This window comes from Calonectris borealis, chromosome 21, assembly GCF_964195595.1.
Source record: "Calonectris borealis chromosome 21, bCalBor7.hap1.2, whole genome shotgun sequence".
Classification (NCBI taxonomy): Eukaryota; Metazoa; Chordata; class Aves; order Procellariiformes; family Procellariidae; genus Calonectris; species Calonectris borealis.
The window spans coordinates 8,430,741-8,448,413 of record NC_134332.1 but is presented as its reverse complement, the minus strand read 5'-3'; the positions used below and the strand labels follow the sequence as shown (position 1 = coordinate 8,448,413).

General features: G+C 51.5%; 1 protein-coding gene across 3 annotated transcripts in view; it reads left to right on the top strand.

Moving 5' to 3' along the window:
• VAV2 (vav guanine nucleotide exchange factor 2) overlaps nt 1-17,673 on the top strand; it is a 148,107-nt gene that overhangs the window by 110,797 nt on the left and 19,637 nt on the right. For 2 of the 3 annotated variants that reach the window (XM_075170675.1, XM_075170673.1), the window contains exons 4-9: nt 1,518-1,586; nt 10,906-11,008; nt 12,736-12,750; nt 13,440-13,538; nt 15,033-15,101; nt 15,726-15,826. In XM_075170675.1, coding sequence (XP_075026776.1) covers nt 1,518-1,586; nt 10,906-11,008; nt 12,736-12,750; nt 13,440-13,538; nt 15,033-15,101; nt 15,726-15,826 — 456 coding nt within the window. The remainder of the gene's footprint in view (nt 1-1,517; nt 1,587-10,905; nt 11,009-12,735; nt 12,751-13,439; nt 13,539-15,032; nt 15,102-15,725; nt 15,827-17,673) is intronic. The other variant, XM_075170674.1, reaches the window with a different exon arrangement.

The following is a 17,673-nucleotide window of genomic DNA, read 5'->3' as shown; positions in this document are numbered from 1 at the left end:
TGTAATGAGACTGAGGGCCGGCACAGCCCCATCTGCTCTTCCCGCCCGTTGCTCTCCTCCCTCCCGCGTTGCCGCTTTGCACGTGGGCATGGTCAGACGTGCCAGCCCTGGGTGCTCCTTGGTTCCCGTGGGTTTCCTCTCGAGCAGAGGCACGGCAGCCCTGAGAGCCGAAATCGTCCCGCTCTGTGGCTGGGGTCACCGCGGCTCTTTTCCCTCCTGGGCTCACCACCTGGTCGTGGTTTTAATTGAACTCGCTGCAGATTTGAGCGCTATTTCAAAACACTTGGTCTGAAGCTGCTCACCAAAGGATGGGTGAAGTATAGCAGAGGAGGGAAGGCAAGTTAATGCTAGAGACAGGATTCAAAAATAGCAAATTCGGGGGCTAGCCAGGCCACGTATTAAATCTTTCAGGAGAGGTAATCTATCGTGAAACAGGGAGGGTGGGACGGAAGAGGAGGAAATTGCTCTTGGGGGCAGTTAAAAGTTCACGTGTATCCAGTTTTGCTCCCTCGCAGCAGCAGCATCCCATCCCGTGCGGCTCTTAGCCTGGGGACCCCCGGCTGCCTTCGCCGCGATGCCCACGGGGACGGACCGAGCTGCCCGTGTCCCCTGTGCTCTGGCCGGAGCAAGGCTTGGGGTGACCGCGGGGAGCCCCAGCCCGACGCAGCCGTAGTCGCAAGGTGCATCCAGCCCCAGCAGAGCCATAGCATGGCCCCGTGCCAGCAATAATACGTTGGGTTTAATTAAAGCAGTATTTTTCATCTCCTTCATACATTATTTGGTTATTACTTCAGAATGAGCCAAGGAATTCTTCTATTCCCCCCACTCCCTCCCTTTCTCTTTTAATCTGCTTTCTCCCCCTTTCCTTTTGCCCTTTTGGTGCCCTTTCCCTCATCCCCAGGGTTTTAACTTTTTTCAGCTCTCACAGAGTTGTTAAGATGAGGAAGCCCAGGGTTCGTAAGGACTCATTCATTCTGGTGGGATCGGCTGCTTGCAGCGGTGGGAGATGCCGATGGGATGTGGCTCAGTGTGCCCCAGCCGTGCCCCGGCCGAGTGGGGCAGGAGCTCGCAGGCAGAAAGGCTCCATCACGGGTGGAGGAGAGGGTGTTTCTCTATCTCAATGAGTCCAACACCGGACTTGAATTAGATTTCTACTGAGTCGTTTGTGCAGCACCAACGCAGCGGGGAGCGGCAGCTCAGACGCGGGCTCTCGGGCGCTGTTAGATGATGCAGCTCCTCACTTCGGTGCTCAGATGGTGCCCTGCGGTGAACCAGCCCCACCACCTGGCTTCCTGTCCTGCCATGCCAGCGCTGCCCGCGGGAAGCAGCGGAGATGATGTCCGCCTGGGAGCTAACGCCTCAATAGGAAAAAATGTATTTGCAATGAATATTTTGTTCCGAAACACCCTCTGCTCAACGGGATGCTCGGGACTGGGCTGAGTTCAGCTGAGGCTGCAGGGGATCTGCTGCGAGGGGTGAGATACACCAATAACGCTGTCATTCCTCTCCTCCCCCAGGCCTTTCCCGTCGGAGGAGACCACGGAAAACGATGACGATGTGTATCGGAGCTTGGAGGAGCTGGCGGAGTAAGTGGCCTCGCCTTCTCACGGGGAGGGGACATGAAAAGGGAAAAGTCGCAATGTAGTTCCAGCAAAGTCGGATAAAATTTGACAGCGGGGCTCGGAGAGCCGGGCCGGCTGCTTTGATCATCTTGCCAGGAGATTTTTGTGCTCTGACAATAGTCCGTCTTTTCCCATGTAGAGCCCTGGGAGACATCACTTTTAATCGGGTTGAGTTTACGAGTGGCTTGGTGGGGGGCGAGGGGGGGCCAGGTCCGCGGGGAGCCCCTCCGCCCGCTAAATCCCATCGTTAGCTGGGGGCGTAATTTGCAATTCGTCCTCCGAGCCGACCGAAGCTGAGCCACTCGCTGGGACTGGGGTCCCCATTGCTAACTCAGCACTGGACGCCCCCCCCATGGCGTTTTTGGGGCTGCGTGGGTGCTGGCACCTGGGTCTGCATCCCCCGGGAGAGGTTTCTGGACCACCCCAGCCGGCCCCAGGGCAGTCTCTCGCAGGGGACCCATCCTGCCTGTGGCTGGTGGTGCAGTGGGACGCGGGGTGATGCTGCTGGGGTTTCTGTGTCTATATTTATCTGGGTCTCTGGTGTCTGTGTTTTGCTGCCCATGGTGATGATATAACAGGCTTTTAAGCAACCTTGAACTATAACGTATACGGTGAAACGCGGGCCCTATCGGAATTCGATGGCAGCGTTCCCGTCCGCTGCAGCGGGGCCAGGGTTTTACTTATGAAGTGCAGCCTGTTTCATATGGAGGGAAGGTCTGTATGGGTGGATATGTGGCTTTATACAGTTAAATATTATTGTTCCACAACATAAATAATAAGGCTCCTTAATCCAATGAGTTCCTTATGGCTTCAGTTATTACGAAAGTAAATCATAAATTACTAGTCGAGGGAACGGAGTACCCTGGAATCCCCCACTCGCGGTTTGCTCCCAGCAGCTATAGTTTAATAAAATTTTAACTTATAAAGGGATCCTTTCAAGAGTAACATTCCCCCCCCCCCACTAAAGTTCTCAAAATCCGTTTATATGGGGTTTTAAAATTCCTGATTCTCACACATAGGCGTGAGTTTAATTGGAGAAAGGTTTGTGTGTGAACCCGCACACAAGCGCCGGCGGGGAGGGATGGCAGCCCTCTCCCAGAAATCGGGCTTTCGGCGCGGTGGGCTCGGAGCTCGGAGCAGGTTATTGGGTGTTGAAGATGGGTTCCCAGCTTTAACTGCTCTGCTGCCGGCGGTGCAGCTCCCGCGGGGCGTCCGGGTGGAAGCTTCCCAAACTGTTCCGCGCACCTTTGCTCGTGGCGACTTGGTCCGTCTGTGTGAGGGGCTTAGATGCCCAACTCCTGTGCTCAGATGACTTAGAGGTTTATTTCTTACCGATCACCCTGTTCTGTCCCAGATTGTCTCCAACTTTTAACTTTCCTTTTTTTCCCATTCTTTGCAAAATCCTCCTCTTTACATCTTTAGTTAGGACCACTGGGGAAAGGCGCATGTAAATCAGCATGGGGATATTGCACAAATGCCTTCATCCAGATCTGCGGTCCCGCTGCAGCCAGGCTGTGTGCGGAAACACAACCTACGACACGCAGACGTAATTCACCCCCAACTGTAAAAACCCCAGAAATGCCCCGGAGAGCCCCTTAGCATGAGTGTTGCTGCTCCCACTGCCTGGTGACACGTCAGCAATAGTCCCCTTTCTCCCTTTGACAAGGAGCGTCTCTCCGTGCTTGACAAGGAAACGTTCATTGGAAATTTGCCGGTCACAATGGTGCATACTGGGCACCGATGCTGGGCGCTGGCAAACCGCGGGGCCGCATGAGAAAACTCTTTCTTAGCTGCTGCCGATCTCCAAACAGCTGAACAAGGGCGTCATTCACAAGCTGGGAATGATTCACTCCATCCAGCATCTTTGCATTTAATATTGCTGATGATCCAGCAGCCTTGGGAAGATCCGAGTGCACCCAAAACGCTTTATTGGAAGCGAGGAAATTATTTTCACAGCAAGCAGTGAAGTGACCCAACGGGTGCAAGGAACCGCTGCCGAACAGCGCAGCCAGGCGCAGCGACCCTCCCTGTTGCAAGAGAGACCCCTCCAGCTCTGGGTGGTTTTCCCACATTAACTTGTTACGTCCGTGCAAGTTTTTGGATTGATTATTTTTGCCCTTTGGATCATTTTGGAGGGATGCACAGTCCTGTCTGTAAAACCACTATGAAACGTGCCGCTGCAAGGGCCCAGCCTGCCGTCCCCGCTGGCCTCGAAGGGCCGGGGTGCAGGTGAGGAGGGACAAATCCCAGTGGGCTCAGCACCGCCAAGTCACCCCCCGGGAGAGCGGAGTCTCCCAAAGGGAGCTCTCTTCGGTCGTTGTGCTGCTGGGATATGTTGAAGCTCGGGATAAACGTTGAGCTGGTTCTAACAAGACATTTTGAGGGCTGGTAAAAGTGGGGTTTGTTGGAGAAAGTCAAAATGCTTCATTTCAACCTTAAGTACTTAAACAGAGCGGTTTGGTGTCCCCCATTTAAGATTTTGGGTGAATTCCTGTTCTGCAAAGCATTCAAGGTACAAACATACTTGTGACGGAGGTGCAGATTTGGGAAGCGGAAGGAACCAAGCTTTGTCCCTATTATCCCACGATGCTCTAAAGAGCGAGGACCTTCACCCCGGCGGGCAGCGAGGTCCCTCCCGGCGCGGAGGAGCCGCGGCAGCCGGGGACAAAAGCCAGTGCCGGGGCTGGGAGCGGATCAATAGCGGTGCCACGAGGGCCATTTACGTGCGCTGCAGAAACAAGCTGCCTGCGTGCGAGCGCGGGGTGGCCGCAGGGTGCTGGTGTGTATAAAGGATGTTCATGCCTTGGTGAACCCATTGTGCTTTCACCTTTGGGGTATCGCGGAGATTGTGCTGGGCTGCAAGCGCTGGGTCAGCCATCCAGCAGATCAAGGCAGATAATTGCCTGGAAATAGCTATTTATTTAAATTAAAAAAAAAAAAAAAAAAGCAACCCCCCCCCAAAACCCCAAAAGAACAATTGGTGATGGAAAGGGGAGGGGAAACTAAAAGGGTATCAGGGGAGCTAGAAAGTTCTCAAATTCCCTGTGCTCAGCCCGCCGGCCCCTCGGTTTGCTTTGCCGTTGGCCAGATGGCAGCTTGCAGAGAGCCCGGGCAGATGGCGAGGGCCGGCCAGTTTGCAAGTGGTGCCTGATCGATACCGGGAGGAGCGGAAAAGGGACGTTTGTCCTCTCCTGACTGATTTATTTCCACATGCCCTAATGCCAGACCCTCGAGCGGCAGCCGATTTTGGGGAGTTTGCCCAGGAAATGAGCAGGGCTTTGCAATGGCAACACATGGGCACGTTTGCTGGAGCCTGCCCCCAAAAATCAAAGCGACCCTTGTTCTGATGAAGCTCCTGTGGGTCTGCAGGGGTGCGAGCTGCCGCCTCCCCCACAGCAGTAGGCGGTTATCCACCTTACTGCGGAGCATCTACCCCTCCGACCGCTTTTCCATCTCTCTTGATGGCTGTTTCAGCTGCCCCAAACCATTCTGGTACTTCTGAAGTTATACTTAACATTTAACCTGAATTTTCTCTGCTGTCACTTAAGCTCTCTCCAGTTATTTTGTCTCATTAAATTTATGAGAGCAATTAATCCTGGTCCTCTTTACAGCACCAGAGCCTTTTTTATCATGAACCTTCTCCACTTCATGGCACTGTCCCTCTGCGCTGGCACGAAGCCCGGCAGGCTCGGGTGGATTACACATAGGGCGGGTTTTGGGTTGTTTTGTAGCTATTTGAAGAATTCAGAGTCAGACGGAAGTGCTGTAAATGATTTGACATGAAACATTTAATTTGCATAGCTTTTACCTCCTTTTTTCCTTTAAAAGTGAATTGCTTTGAGGGAAGAAGTTGTAGTGTTGCAAAAAGGACAAAGAAAGTGTTTTAAGCAAAGCAGCTCCCCACCAAACCCTGGGCTGGAGCCGGTGTGTGCCCCCGGGGGGGCTTCGTCCTGCAGGTCGGTGTCCCCCGGTCTTGTTTCGAGCCACAGCTCGCTGGGGATTTATCCCCGACAAAAGTGTTGGGGATAGTGATGTATTTCCAAACCTTTCATCGTAGAGAAGGGGAGTTGCAGAAGATCGCCCTGGCCTCAGTTTCTCAAGCGACGCAACTCATGTGGGCACAGACTCTGCCAACAACCTGTCTCCTGCCAAGAGCTTCTTGCTGAAGTTTCTCCTACTTCTTTCACTACTGTCACCAGCGTTGCCTCCTCGTATCTTCCAAAATAGTGATGTGATCAGCAGAATTTCTCAAGTGCATTAGAAAAAGTAATGAATAGAGGAGCCAAGGTGAGATGATAAGTTAGCTGCCACTTTTCTCATTATTTTTGCTGTGTTGGAAAAACCACGCATGCCAGCCAGTTAAATAAATGGCTCCGTGGTCCAAAGCACTCGAGCCATAGCACTTATAAACGTGTCTTTTCTCCTTTGTCACCAGTAAAGGTTTTTATATGTCCTGCTTCTGCCATTTCTGGGATCGTGTTAGTTGCTGTAACTGTGTGAGGCTCATTCTTGGGATTATAATGTTCCACTTCGAATGGGGAATGTAAGACCTGAGTAGAATAGATGGCAAAAGGCTTCTCTTGCTATTTCCAGACGCCCGTCTGTGTCCAAGTACAATCTGGCTAATTAAAACCCTGCAAGATCTCGAGTCCAACGACTGCACATCTTGCACTCCTTCACCCTGAAACCTAAGCCTGCCAGATGTGCTGCAAATATAGGACTCTGCTTGTCCTCGTCTGACAGAGACCGTGAATGAGGGGGTTGGTCGGATGAACTGTCTATTTATAGCTGTAAGTGCACAGTAAGAAGGAGAAAGTGGAGGATTACTGGGGTGAACTGGAGCCTCGCAGCTGCTGGGCAGCTGTCTCAGGGACCCTGCAAATGCACTTCCAGCCTGGACCCGGCGGTGACTCTGAGGTCTTCTGGCTCTTAACCTCGGCCACAGGGCTGCAAATCTGGGTTTGTCTTTTGGTTGTCTTATTTTAGCTCCTTCTCTCCCCTCCTCCCCTTTCTTTTGCTCTTCCTGGTGGTTCTGGCTCTTTCATCAGCGGAGCGAAAGCAGCGCCGTGGTTTGGACACGGTTTTGGCGTGGTGCGTTTGCCCTGAGGGCCTCGCTGGGGTTCATCCTTGAATTCTTGAGGCTGGTACAAACCCATCAACTTCCCAGAGCCCTGGAACAGCTTTTATGGATGAAGAGGTCCTGCAGTGGTCCTTGAGACCCTCAGAGCTTCCCCACTTACCCACGGTGTCATTGCAAACGTGATGTGCAACGTTCCTTTGGCATACTGGACCTGCTGCAGATTATTCATCGGGACATCACGGGCCGTCTGCGCCCATCCCCTGGTGTGGGCAGCCCAGTCCGGAGCTCATCTTCTCCCAAAGCCCAAATGCAGGCTGTGCCCTCTGTTTTGGCCCAGTGCTGAGCTCTGGAGGGCTGGTTCCCAGTTGGGAACAGTGGGACCAGTGCCTTTACCCAGGGCAGTGAGCTTCTTCCTTAAACTAACTCAACTTTGGCATCCTATTTGGGGAGATGGCACCTGGAGGCGCCAGGGGTCACGGAGGGACCCTGCCCTTCCCCAGCTCGCTCCTTCGTGTCCCCGTTTGTCCCCTACTCCAGGGCAGCAGCCTGGCATCGGTCCCTCTGTTAAGGGAGCTGCTCCATGGCATGGCTGCTGCCTGCTTGGGAGGGCACTGGTATGGGGCGGGCACTGCCGGGGAGGAAGAGCTCAGCCAAAAGCATTGTTTTGGGCTGAAATTACCTTAGATGTGAAAAGCTTTATTCTTTTTGCTTTGAATGAACTTTCCTGGCTAGGCAAGATGCTGCCAGCTCAAAGCTGGTTACATCCATCCCAATAACAGTAATTGCCAATGCTGGCGTTAACTCTGAAGGGCGGATAAAATCCTTTTCCTGAACCCAGAGCTGTCAATGGACCTCCTAATCCAGGCAGTAGACCGTAGGCTCTGATACCCACGGGTAACTCGCAGATTCTGCTGCTTTTATTGAAGGAGTAAATTGCTTTTCTTTGTGAAGAACGAGGTGAGGATCTGGCCTTCCTTGCTCAAGTTGTTCAGTCGACGCGTGACGTGCTTGGGATGCTGAATTTATTGCCTCCCACAGCAGGGGACTGTGCTAAACACGGAAAATACCTGCCCCGCTTTCCCTCCCCTTATGGCATTTAAAATTTAGTGTGTTCTTAGGTTACCACTGGCTAAAATCGTCCTGATACCTGTTCTCTTTTCTTAATGATGGGAGGGTGCGTATTTTCAACTCTGACGGACAAAATGCGGAGACGGAGGAAAATCAATACGTGCAAAGTAGCGGCGTCAAGAGCCGTACGTGCACCGGCAAAGCTCGGCCGCTCGCGGGCGGCTCCGGGGGAGGCTAACCTGCACGTTTTACTGCTCTCCATAAAACTGGCAGCCTCTGGTGTTTCTCAGAGCTGTACTAGGAACAGGCTTTAATAAATAAGGGTCCGTTGGACAAAGGTATCGTTGTTTTAATAGCACCACGGCTGTTGGGTTTGAGCATCTCTAGTGCCTCTCCCCTGAAATGGAGGTGTCTTTCCAGATGGCCCCAGAACAAGGGAGTTGTCCTTTTTTTTTTGCCTCAGGCCAGAAAATGGAGATGGGAAGGGCTTGTACTGGTGTCGATGAGCAGGAACGAGCGGAGCAGCAGGGGCTTGGCCCCTTGGGTAGAGCAATGAGAGTGGCGAGGTGCTGTCAGGATACAGCCCCCCGCGGTGGGTGCAGCGTTCGTGTCAGATGGCTCTTCACAGGTCTGTGGGTAAATGTGCTGTGTTTGCCCTCAGTGGGTGTTTCTGGTGGCCCAGAGGAGCTCCGGGTAGGGCCAGGTCCGCAGGGCACCCGTCCTTCTCCAGGCTCCGTGATTTAGCAAAACCCCTTCAGCATCCCACGCTGCCGCCTGGCTTTCTCGCGGTGACATCCTGGTCCATGCCAGGCCACGGTCCAGAGCTCGTGGCTCCTCGGTGGGGGCAAAAGGAGGGCTTGTCCGGGCTGGGGTCCCCGCGCAGCAGCAGGCTGGGGACGGGCAATGCTGGGGTCTGAGGCTCGGACGTGTGGGACCCGGTTGTGCCTGTGTGCGGGAGAGCAGGTCCGGGTGATGCTCGGGATGCAGGGCTTCCCGGGAACGCCTCAAGATGCTGTCTTCTCCTTCTGCGCGTAGCCCGAAACAGTCGCTGAGCGCTCTTGCGGCTGGCGATGGGCAGCCGTCGGGCAAAGCGGGCTCAGCTCCGGCGGCAGCGTCGCCGCAGCACCCGCCGGGGTTGTGTCACGGCCAGCCGGGCTCGCGCTCGCGACATTAACCCGACCATACGCTTCCTAACGGCCCTCGAGCCAGGGAAATGATGTATGGAGAGACAGCCAGCGATCTGAGAGGTGCGGGCGGGAAGGGAAGATTAATCAGGAACCGGGAGTTACTCGCTCTGGATAAGGAGCGGAGCTGAGAATATAAATATTGGTACAGATAATAACGGTGACGGCGACGCTTGGGAAGGGGAAGATGGATCACCAGCTATTAGTGGGCATTATTACAGCAGCTGCAATGCATCACTCTGGAAGAATGGGACGGATACATCATGCCAGTGTATTTATTTAAAATTCCCAAACTTTTATTAAATAAATCTGTTTTTAAAAATAGAAAGAATTGCATTTAGAAAAGAATTAAAGCCCAGTTTTGCAAACAGATGTGCTCTGCTGCTCCATGCTGTATAATATAGAGATGTCGAGCGTTACAGTTTGAGCACAGTTTTACACCTAAATATATTTGTATGTAATTAATACCCATGTTGAAAGAGACAGCTCGTAAAATATGCGAACGCTGTTTAATATTCCAGCGTTTCACACTGTCCTGATCCCATGGGGTTGAGTTCAGTGGGAGCCGTTAGCAATCAGCACCTGTAGATCTAAGCGCTAAAATTATTATTGTTAATTGCTATTTATTATGGGTTGAATTTTCAAAAGTGTTCTCAGACTTAGGAGCCCCTGGGGAAGTTTGAAAAGGCTCAGATGACAATTAAGTACCTAACACCATCACCTTTAAATACAAGTTGGGCACTACATCTTGGTGATGCCTTTAAAGCCTGTGCTTGCAAGGGCATCTCCTAAGTGACGTGGGCAGTTCTGAAAATGTGACTTTTTTGCCGCTTAATTTCTCTCTGATGTAAATATTGTTACTGGGCTCTGCTCAGTGTTGGGGCTGAGCATCACCGAGCTGAGCGTCTGGTGAGATTGCCTTACGGTCGTCAGGAGAGTCTCCCCTCCTGGGAAATGTTAGACTAAAAATCACCCAGTTGCCCGTCAGGGCAGGGATTGTGCTTTATGGGAGTTGGTGCCTCGCCCAGTGAAACTGGATCCAGAGCTTTTAAACCTGGACATGGGGCCCGTGGCTGGAGGCCACGGCTGGGCGTTACTGCGGGTCCCTGCTCAGCCCGGGGGGTCGGCTCAGCTTCCCCCCTCAGCCAGGCAGGGCTGGGATGCTGCTACCTGCTGCAGGGAGCCGTCGGATGATTATTTAGTATCTGCTTACTGCTTTGAATGGACATGGGCTCCTGCGGCAGTTTGCAGCCCTGATGGGGAGAATGGGGGTGCTTTCCTTGGCGTGAAAGCAGCCCGTTTGTGAGAAAAGTCAAGCCGACCAAGAACGAGTGCGGTGATTTAAACGTACCAAAATCCAGCCCAGCAAAATTTATTCTCTAAGTGTAACACGGTTAAAGTCACCGACACAAGAGCGGCTCCGTGTCCTAAAGAGGAGAGGCAGGGGATGAACGGGCGGCTGCGGGCATCTTCGGAGGCAGGCGGAGCTGGACCCAGCTTGACGCTGGGCTCAGTGGCCGCCGGCGGCTCAGCGGGTCCCGCAGGGCGCTTGGCCAGCGAGTCCGACTCGGCCGGGCCGATTAGCGCCGAGCCAGAGCTCTGCAGGGGCAGAGCTGGCGGACCGTGGCAGGCTGGGCATCCCAGGCGCGCCTGGCACAGGGCTGCGAGCGGCTTCTTGGCTGCCATCCCCGCTCGTGTCGAGCAGCGTTTTGCCTTTTCCAGCCTCCAGCGAGCGGGAGGATGTGCGGCGGGTACCGATCTGGGAAAAACAGAGACTCCTAATGCAAACGGGGAATGTGGACCAAGGATGTCAGTGCTGCGGGCCAGGAGAGTTTGCTTATCGTCGTGATTATCCTCCCTCCTTGGTGCGAGCAGTTGTTCATTTGCCTGATCAAGTGACAGCGAATGTCCCCTCTTTGTTATCGCTAAATCGCTCTCCTTCTCGTTCCAGCGAACATGATCTGGGGGAGGATATTTATGACTGCGTCCCCTGTGAAGATGAAGGCGATGATATCTATGAAGATATCATCAGAGTGGAGGTTCAGCAGCCCATGGTAACAATTTATATGTATTTTTAAAGCTACGCCTTGATGGGAGGGGAAGGGAGAGGATTCAATTAAATAAACAAGTACTCACCAATGGCAGGTGAAGTTGCGGGGAAGCGAATCGCTTTGCATCGCTCCTCGAAACCGAGCTGCCTCGTGAGAGGTAAAAATAAGCCAAGCTGGGATGGCAGTGGCCCGGAGGGGCTTCTCTGAGGAGTTTCCCAGCCCATCGTGTCATCTGAAGGAGTTTGGGGAGGAGGAAGGGAAAGGGAGAGCTAATAAGCCTTAAAAGATAAGCTAAAAATAGCAATTTGCTATTGCCAAGGCAGCGAGTGTCACTGCAGCCCTTTCTGGGGAGGGGGGAGCGCGGCGGCTCTGCCTGCTCCGTCAGCCAGATGTGCCGTGCCTGCCAGCGGTATTTCTAGGTCGGGGCGAGCACTGACAGATCTGCGCGTGGAGGGTCCCGCGCTCGTTCGTGCCTGTTGCCGCTCCTGCCTGGGTGTCTCAGAGCAGGTAGACGTTTACAGCGGAGCTTTCTGGGGCAGCAGGGACCCGTGTGGCTTTAGGGACACGCAGCCGACCCCATTCGTCACCTCTAAAAGCCTCTTGATGATGGGGAAACCTGAGTGTGTGGCATGCGCAGCCTCATGGAGGGACTTGCATTAGCTCCAAGGGCTCTGGTGCAAATATCATGCTCCGCGGATGAGCCAGGTGGCCCTTGCATCCCCCAAAGGTGCTCACAGCCGCCTTTGCTACCTGTGTCCCCAGCGCCGAGGAGACCAGCTGCCCCGGCTTCTGCTGATGCAGAGCTGGAAGAGACCTTTCCAGCAGAGCGTGACCTTCCAAATTTTCTCCCACCCACTGATATCTGCCACCCCCAGGCTTTGTGCAGACTCTAATTACTCTCTCCTGGCTGCAAACAGCGCTGACAACGGTACCTACCTCCCCATAACAAAGCAGGATCAATGGACAAGTTTGCTGATCAATTAAATCCCCGGAGCGGGGTTGCGTGGCTGTGCTGGATGAGGTGCTGGGAGGCTGGGAAGGCAGGGCTTCACTCCCCGGAGCCCGGCAAACGAGCTGAGCTGTGCGGCAGCGATGCCCACACAGGGATTTCTCACCGATCCCGAGCCCAGCTGCAAGTGGTACCAAGACCATGACGATGGTGGTTGAGGCGTTTCATCCCTTCATGCCTTGTCTGCAGCCTGAGGAGCTCCCTGCACACCGAAAACTGTTCTGGAACAAGGAATTGGGCACAAAATATTCCCACTGATCCTGCCAAAGTGCTTGGAGCGGTTTACGGACACCGGTGGCAATGCCGAAGTCAGCACAGCTCGTTGGCCACCAGTGTTTTACCGTGTTGCCATCAGTTGCAGAAGCCAGTTGGCCCAAGAACTGGCCCTTGGAAAGGTTTTGGTAGGAATTTTTTGCATAAAATGCAAAAATGGGGGAAAGCTCTCACCGTGTGGGTGCCCCGCAGCCAGGAAGCAGAGGATTAGGGTCAATGGAATTGGCAATTTTTCACTGTCGCTTCCACAAAGTTTTACGTTTTCTCGGACACCGCTGAGCAGTGATGGAGGCTCTGACTCCCTTTCCTCCCCTTCCCTGAGCAAAAGAGTCTATTTTTAATACAAGCATCCACATATCTGTCTAAACAACGGGGGTTTTTTTTTAAGATTTGTTGCAATAGCAAGTGTGTAATGCTAATCGGTTTCTTGTATTTCTGCATGCTTCAGATTAGATATATGCAGGTAAGATGCATTGATTAAAATATTGGTTTCCATCCAGCTGATAGGTCTGAGCTGTGAGTTCAAGGGGGTGTACAGAGGGTGTTCGTTCCTGTGCACGGTCATTAAAACCCGATCACGGAATCACCTCCCAGGTGCAGAGACGGCGCTGACACGCGCAGCACCTCCCGACACGTGTTTTCAGCTCCGCTTTACAGATGTAAAAGCAAGAGGAGTGACTGCGGGAGTTGGGCCTTTAAGAAACACATGTATTATCAGCTTTGACCTAAAATCATGGGAACTGGTAACCCTGGCAGGGGATTTGTATAAGTCTAACGTATTATTTATGACCCGCTTAGGCTCGGTTGGGAGTTTCATTTTAAGCAAAAAAAATGGGGAAAACCAGCATTTATTTCTTATTTATTCTTTAGCTGATAGTCTTTGGTGATGTAGCTATAATAAATGAAAAAAATATAATGCTTGCCGTGTTGAAACACGTTGAATAGTACAGCCAGGGTTCCTTCCTAATTTTTTTGGATAAAAATAGTTTCCTTTAACATAAACCAGTAATAGTACTCCCCCGATTTTCCAAACTTGCCCTTGTTCTGAGTTTGCTGTCAGCTGAAGGCTGAACTGGAGCTCAGCTCCATGTGAGCAGGTTGCTGGACCGCTTGTAAGAGTATCTGACCGTGCGTCATTTTTCCTTTTTCTAGAAAATGGGAATGACAGAAGATGACAAAAGAAATTGCTGTTTGCTAGAAATCCAAGAAACTGAGGCCAAATACTACAAAACACTTGAAGATATAGAAAAGGTAAGAACTGAGCCATCTTTTCTCTACCATCGCCTTCCACATCATCCCTTGATCTTGCGCTCATCTCGCTGTATTAGTTCTCGCTGCGAGAGCTGGCAGATGTGATGAGGCAGGATCGATGCATTCACATGTAAAATTGGAGAGAAGGGGGATCCAGAAAACCCATCCTGACAAGCACAAATGTGCAGCCTGTAACTGTAGGAGCCAAACAGCATATTTTTTCTGTTCGCTGCATATGGAAATAGGCTGAAAACCATCCTGCTGTGTCCCCCCTACCCCGGGGTAAGAGACTCCCACTCCTCGCTCAGCCAGGCCGGTCTCGCCGATAAGAGCCGTGTTTGCAGATATCTTATCACTTTGATTGCTATGGAATAATTCCTTTATTCTGGGCATTTTTCAAAAGTGCTGAAGCTGTGCTGACTTGTCATTGAAACTAATTGGATTAAAAGTAACATTTTGCCGCTTGAATTCATGGGTTTTAATTGGTTTTGATAAATTATTGTTGTGCCTTTCTTTCAAAAAAAAAAAAAAAAAAGAACACCTCAGCAAGACTGTGGAGTCGTGGATTTGGCTGGAGCCTGGAGGTGGTTTCTGCTCCAAGGAAAGCAGCAGGAATGAAGAACAATAGTGAAAATCAAGCTGCCATTTCTAATCACCTTAATGCTTTCGTTTCCTCCCCTTTTGCAATTATTTGCCTCTGTCTGCTGAAAGTTCCCGCAAAGAAGCTGCGAGCGAAACCGGCTTGGTGGAATAATGTTTCCCTTTTCTGTAAAAATGTCCCAACGTACATGTCATTTATGTAAATAGCCCTTATTCCTTGGAAACAGCCACAGCCCTGCTGGTTCGGTCTAAAGGAAGAGTTAAATTATTGCTTTGATATCCATTAAAAAGGCTTGCGAAGGCTTAGTAGGTTCTGACGGCGTGTTATGGGTAGAGGGTCCTGTCTTTGGTGCATTGAGTCGGGGTTTTTTTGTAGTTACAAGTCATGTAGACGTTTCTATTAATATGTATTTGTTCAGAAAGGCATTTCCAATGAAATCACATCATCGGCGCTTTTTCAAGGGCAAAATTCTAGTGAGATAATCAAAGAGCTGAAAAGATGCTTCAGAGCTCTTCCCACCTCCAGCGAGGTGAAGAAACTGTGTGTGCATTTAAATCTCTCTCCCTGCAGATTTAGCAGGAGAGGGGTCTGCGCCCACCCACGGGTGGGGGCCTTGCACCTTCCCACCCGTGGGGGCCAAGGGGAGCTCAGGGGAAGATGCACCCACGGGGGTTCCTGGCTCCCACTGGGTCCTGGCTCCCTGGCACAGCCCGGCCTTGAGAATTGTGTTGTCATGCGTCTGCCTTTGCAGGTGCTTAAATTCATTAAAACCTGGCTTCTCCCTGCCCAGGTAAATGCAACTGGTGAAGCAGGGAAAAATACCTCCCTTGCACAAAAAACCCTTGCTCACTCCTCTCCGGTATTTCAATCCCTTTTCCATTTACCTCTTGCAGAACTATATGAACCCACTGAGGCTGGTACTGACTCCCCAAGACATGGAAGCTATTTTTATCAATTTGGAGGTAACGGCATAGACGTTGTGGCTTAAATCTTTGTTCTTTCCACGGCAGCTCAGCCACCTTCCTGCTTAAGAGAAGACTCAGATTTCACGTTAGATTTGTGCATTCACCTGTAGAGGTTCAGCGCTTCATGTGCTGCGGAGCTTGATGGGGTTTAGGAGATATTCTTTAACACTAAATTTTAGAGTTGGGGATTATATGGACTCTAGGTAAGAAAACAATTTTATACAGAGGATGTTCCAGGGCTGGGGCTGTGTATTTTAGCTGTACTTAGAGATGGTTTGGGCACACCGCGAGGAAGGGATTTATTTCTACGTTGGCTTGCAGGGGATCTGGGTCGGAGCCTGCCCATCTCCTCCGCTCCCGCCAGACCTGCAAAAGGGACTTTAATACACGTGGAAATCCCGGGGCGTTTATCACTGTGTAACCTCCTAACAGAATTACACCCTTCCACTCCTGGCCATTTAGGGCTGCATCTAGAATGACTTATTTTAAAAACAGCTAAAAGGAGGAAAAAAAAGAAGAGAAACTGACTGCCTGATTAAGTAGTGAATGTGCATTTCTTTAGGCTCTGTTTGCCCACTCGCTTTGGATGTGTTTAAAGTATTGATTGTTTCTTTGGTTTAGGACCTAATTAAAGTGCACTTCAGTTTCCTGAGAGCCATCGACGTCTCTATGATGTCTGGAGGAAGCAGCCTGGCAAAAGTGTTTCTGGAATTCAAAGAGAGGTAAGTAAAGGAAACCCAGTTTTAACAGATACGGGTGAATATTTGCAGGGCCCATCTCAGAATTTGGAACAGAAATGCCTGTTGCAGCAGACCGGTTTTGTATCCTCGGCAGCTAGGTGCTCTCAGGCAGCTGCAACATCCCTCAGTGCCGCCACTTAAGCAACCAAATCCAGCCGTAATGGTGTCGCTTATGGGGCAGGGGCTGGGACATCTCCTCCCTGACCTGGCTAAATCGGTGTGGCTCCCGTAGGTGCTCATTCCTGCAAGCCCGTCTCTGCAGCCGAATTTTGCTGGGCTCACATATGGGACCGGCAGTTTTGCAGGCTGAGCAGACGGTGCATTTACAGGGATGTATCGGAGGGGATAAAGATGGGAACACTACGGTTATGGCGAGCCAGAATGGAGTAAAACCTCACTCGCCTTCAAGGGTGTGATGTGGTCTTCTCCTGCAAGCAGCAGCGGGGTCTGAGGGCCTGTGGAGCGGTCGGATGACTTCTTTGCAGGGGAGACTTTGCTCTGGTTAGATCAAAGCGATTGCTCACTCTAAAAAATCGCATATTTGGCACTGCTGTTGTCCCGCACCTATTGCATGATGAATAAATGTAAAAGTTGCTTTCGCAAACATAATAGATTCTGTGTTTTGGCAGCTGCAAGCAGGAGTACCCCAGAACGCAAAGATAAGGTTAATAAAAGCCTTTAATATCCTTAATACTAATCAAAGGCCTGATTCATTGTGGAATCGTGCCAGGGTGTTATTTCACTGTGATTAAACCAGTGTCTAGACACAGAAATGCCATTCAGAAGTCAATAACTCCCGAAATACCTTCTGCATTAATAATACACCGTAAGGTCAGATATTCCATCATTCACAGCACCTCTTTTTAGAAAGGGAATGTTTTCTGGATTAAATAAAAAAAAGTTTCCAAAGAAGAATGCAAATAATTAAAAAATACTCATAAAACTCACTTAGGTGATTTTGATCTCCTAATTCCTGGCTCGGCTCCATACATGCCGGTGCCGTCCCCGGGCAGCGATCCCGAGCCGAGCCGCTGCCGACTGTGCTCGGGACAGAGCTGTGCACGCAGGGAGCAGGGAGGGGACACAGGAGGAGTCGTGGAGGTGGCATTGCTCCCAGGGAGATCCGCGTGGCAGGAGCACGAGGCTCGTTTTTGGGCTGACAGCCTTTAAATAGATGTTTGCTTCTGTTAATTTGCTGGGGGGAGCTCAGCAGAGCGCTTGTGGCTGATGGGTTTCATGCAGGCGGATGGACGAGCCGGCCCAATTCTTAAGGGAGTTTGCAAGCAACTTTTTAAAGGACCTAAAAGCCGTCCTGAGAGGCGAATGAAGGAGCCAGACCAATGGCTGCGAGGTCGCGACGGCAGCTCCGAAGCTGCGTTCAGCCCGTGGGGGTCTCGGGGACCTCAGCATCGTGGGGAACTGCTGCTCGCGGGGAGTTATGGCTTGGAGAAGACCCCAAAACCGGGCTCTCGGGGGTGAAGAGTTTGGAGCAACCCGATCTAAATAGGCAGGGTCCTTTCCTACGTTAGGAAAGACGGTGATACTACCTTTTACAGCAAGGAAATGGGGGTGCAGGAGGAGAAAGTGAGCTCACCTGGGGAGATGGTGTTACCCCACCAAGAAGGGAGCGTGGACCTCGCTTGGTCCCTGTATATAAGACCTTCCTCCATCAAATGTATCCATGACAAATAGCTCTTGCTTCCCTATGCATCCTCAGAGACATCCTGGCAAAATGATGTATTGCTCCTCTGCTTTGCAAGTGGGTTTTTTTTGGGTTTTTTTTTTTTTTGGAAAGAAATAGTTTGTAAATCTCTTTCTCTGAAAGCCGG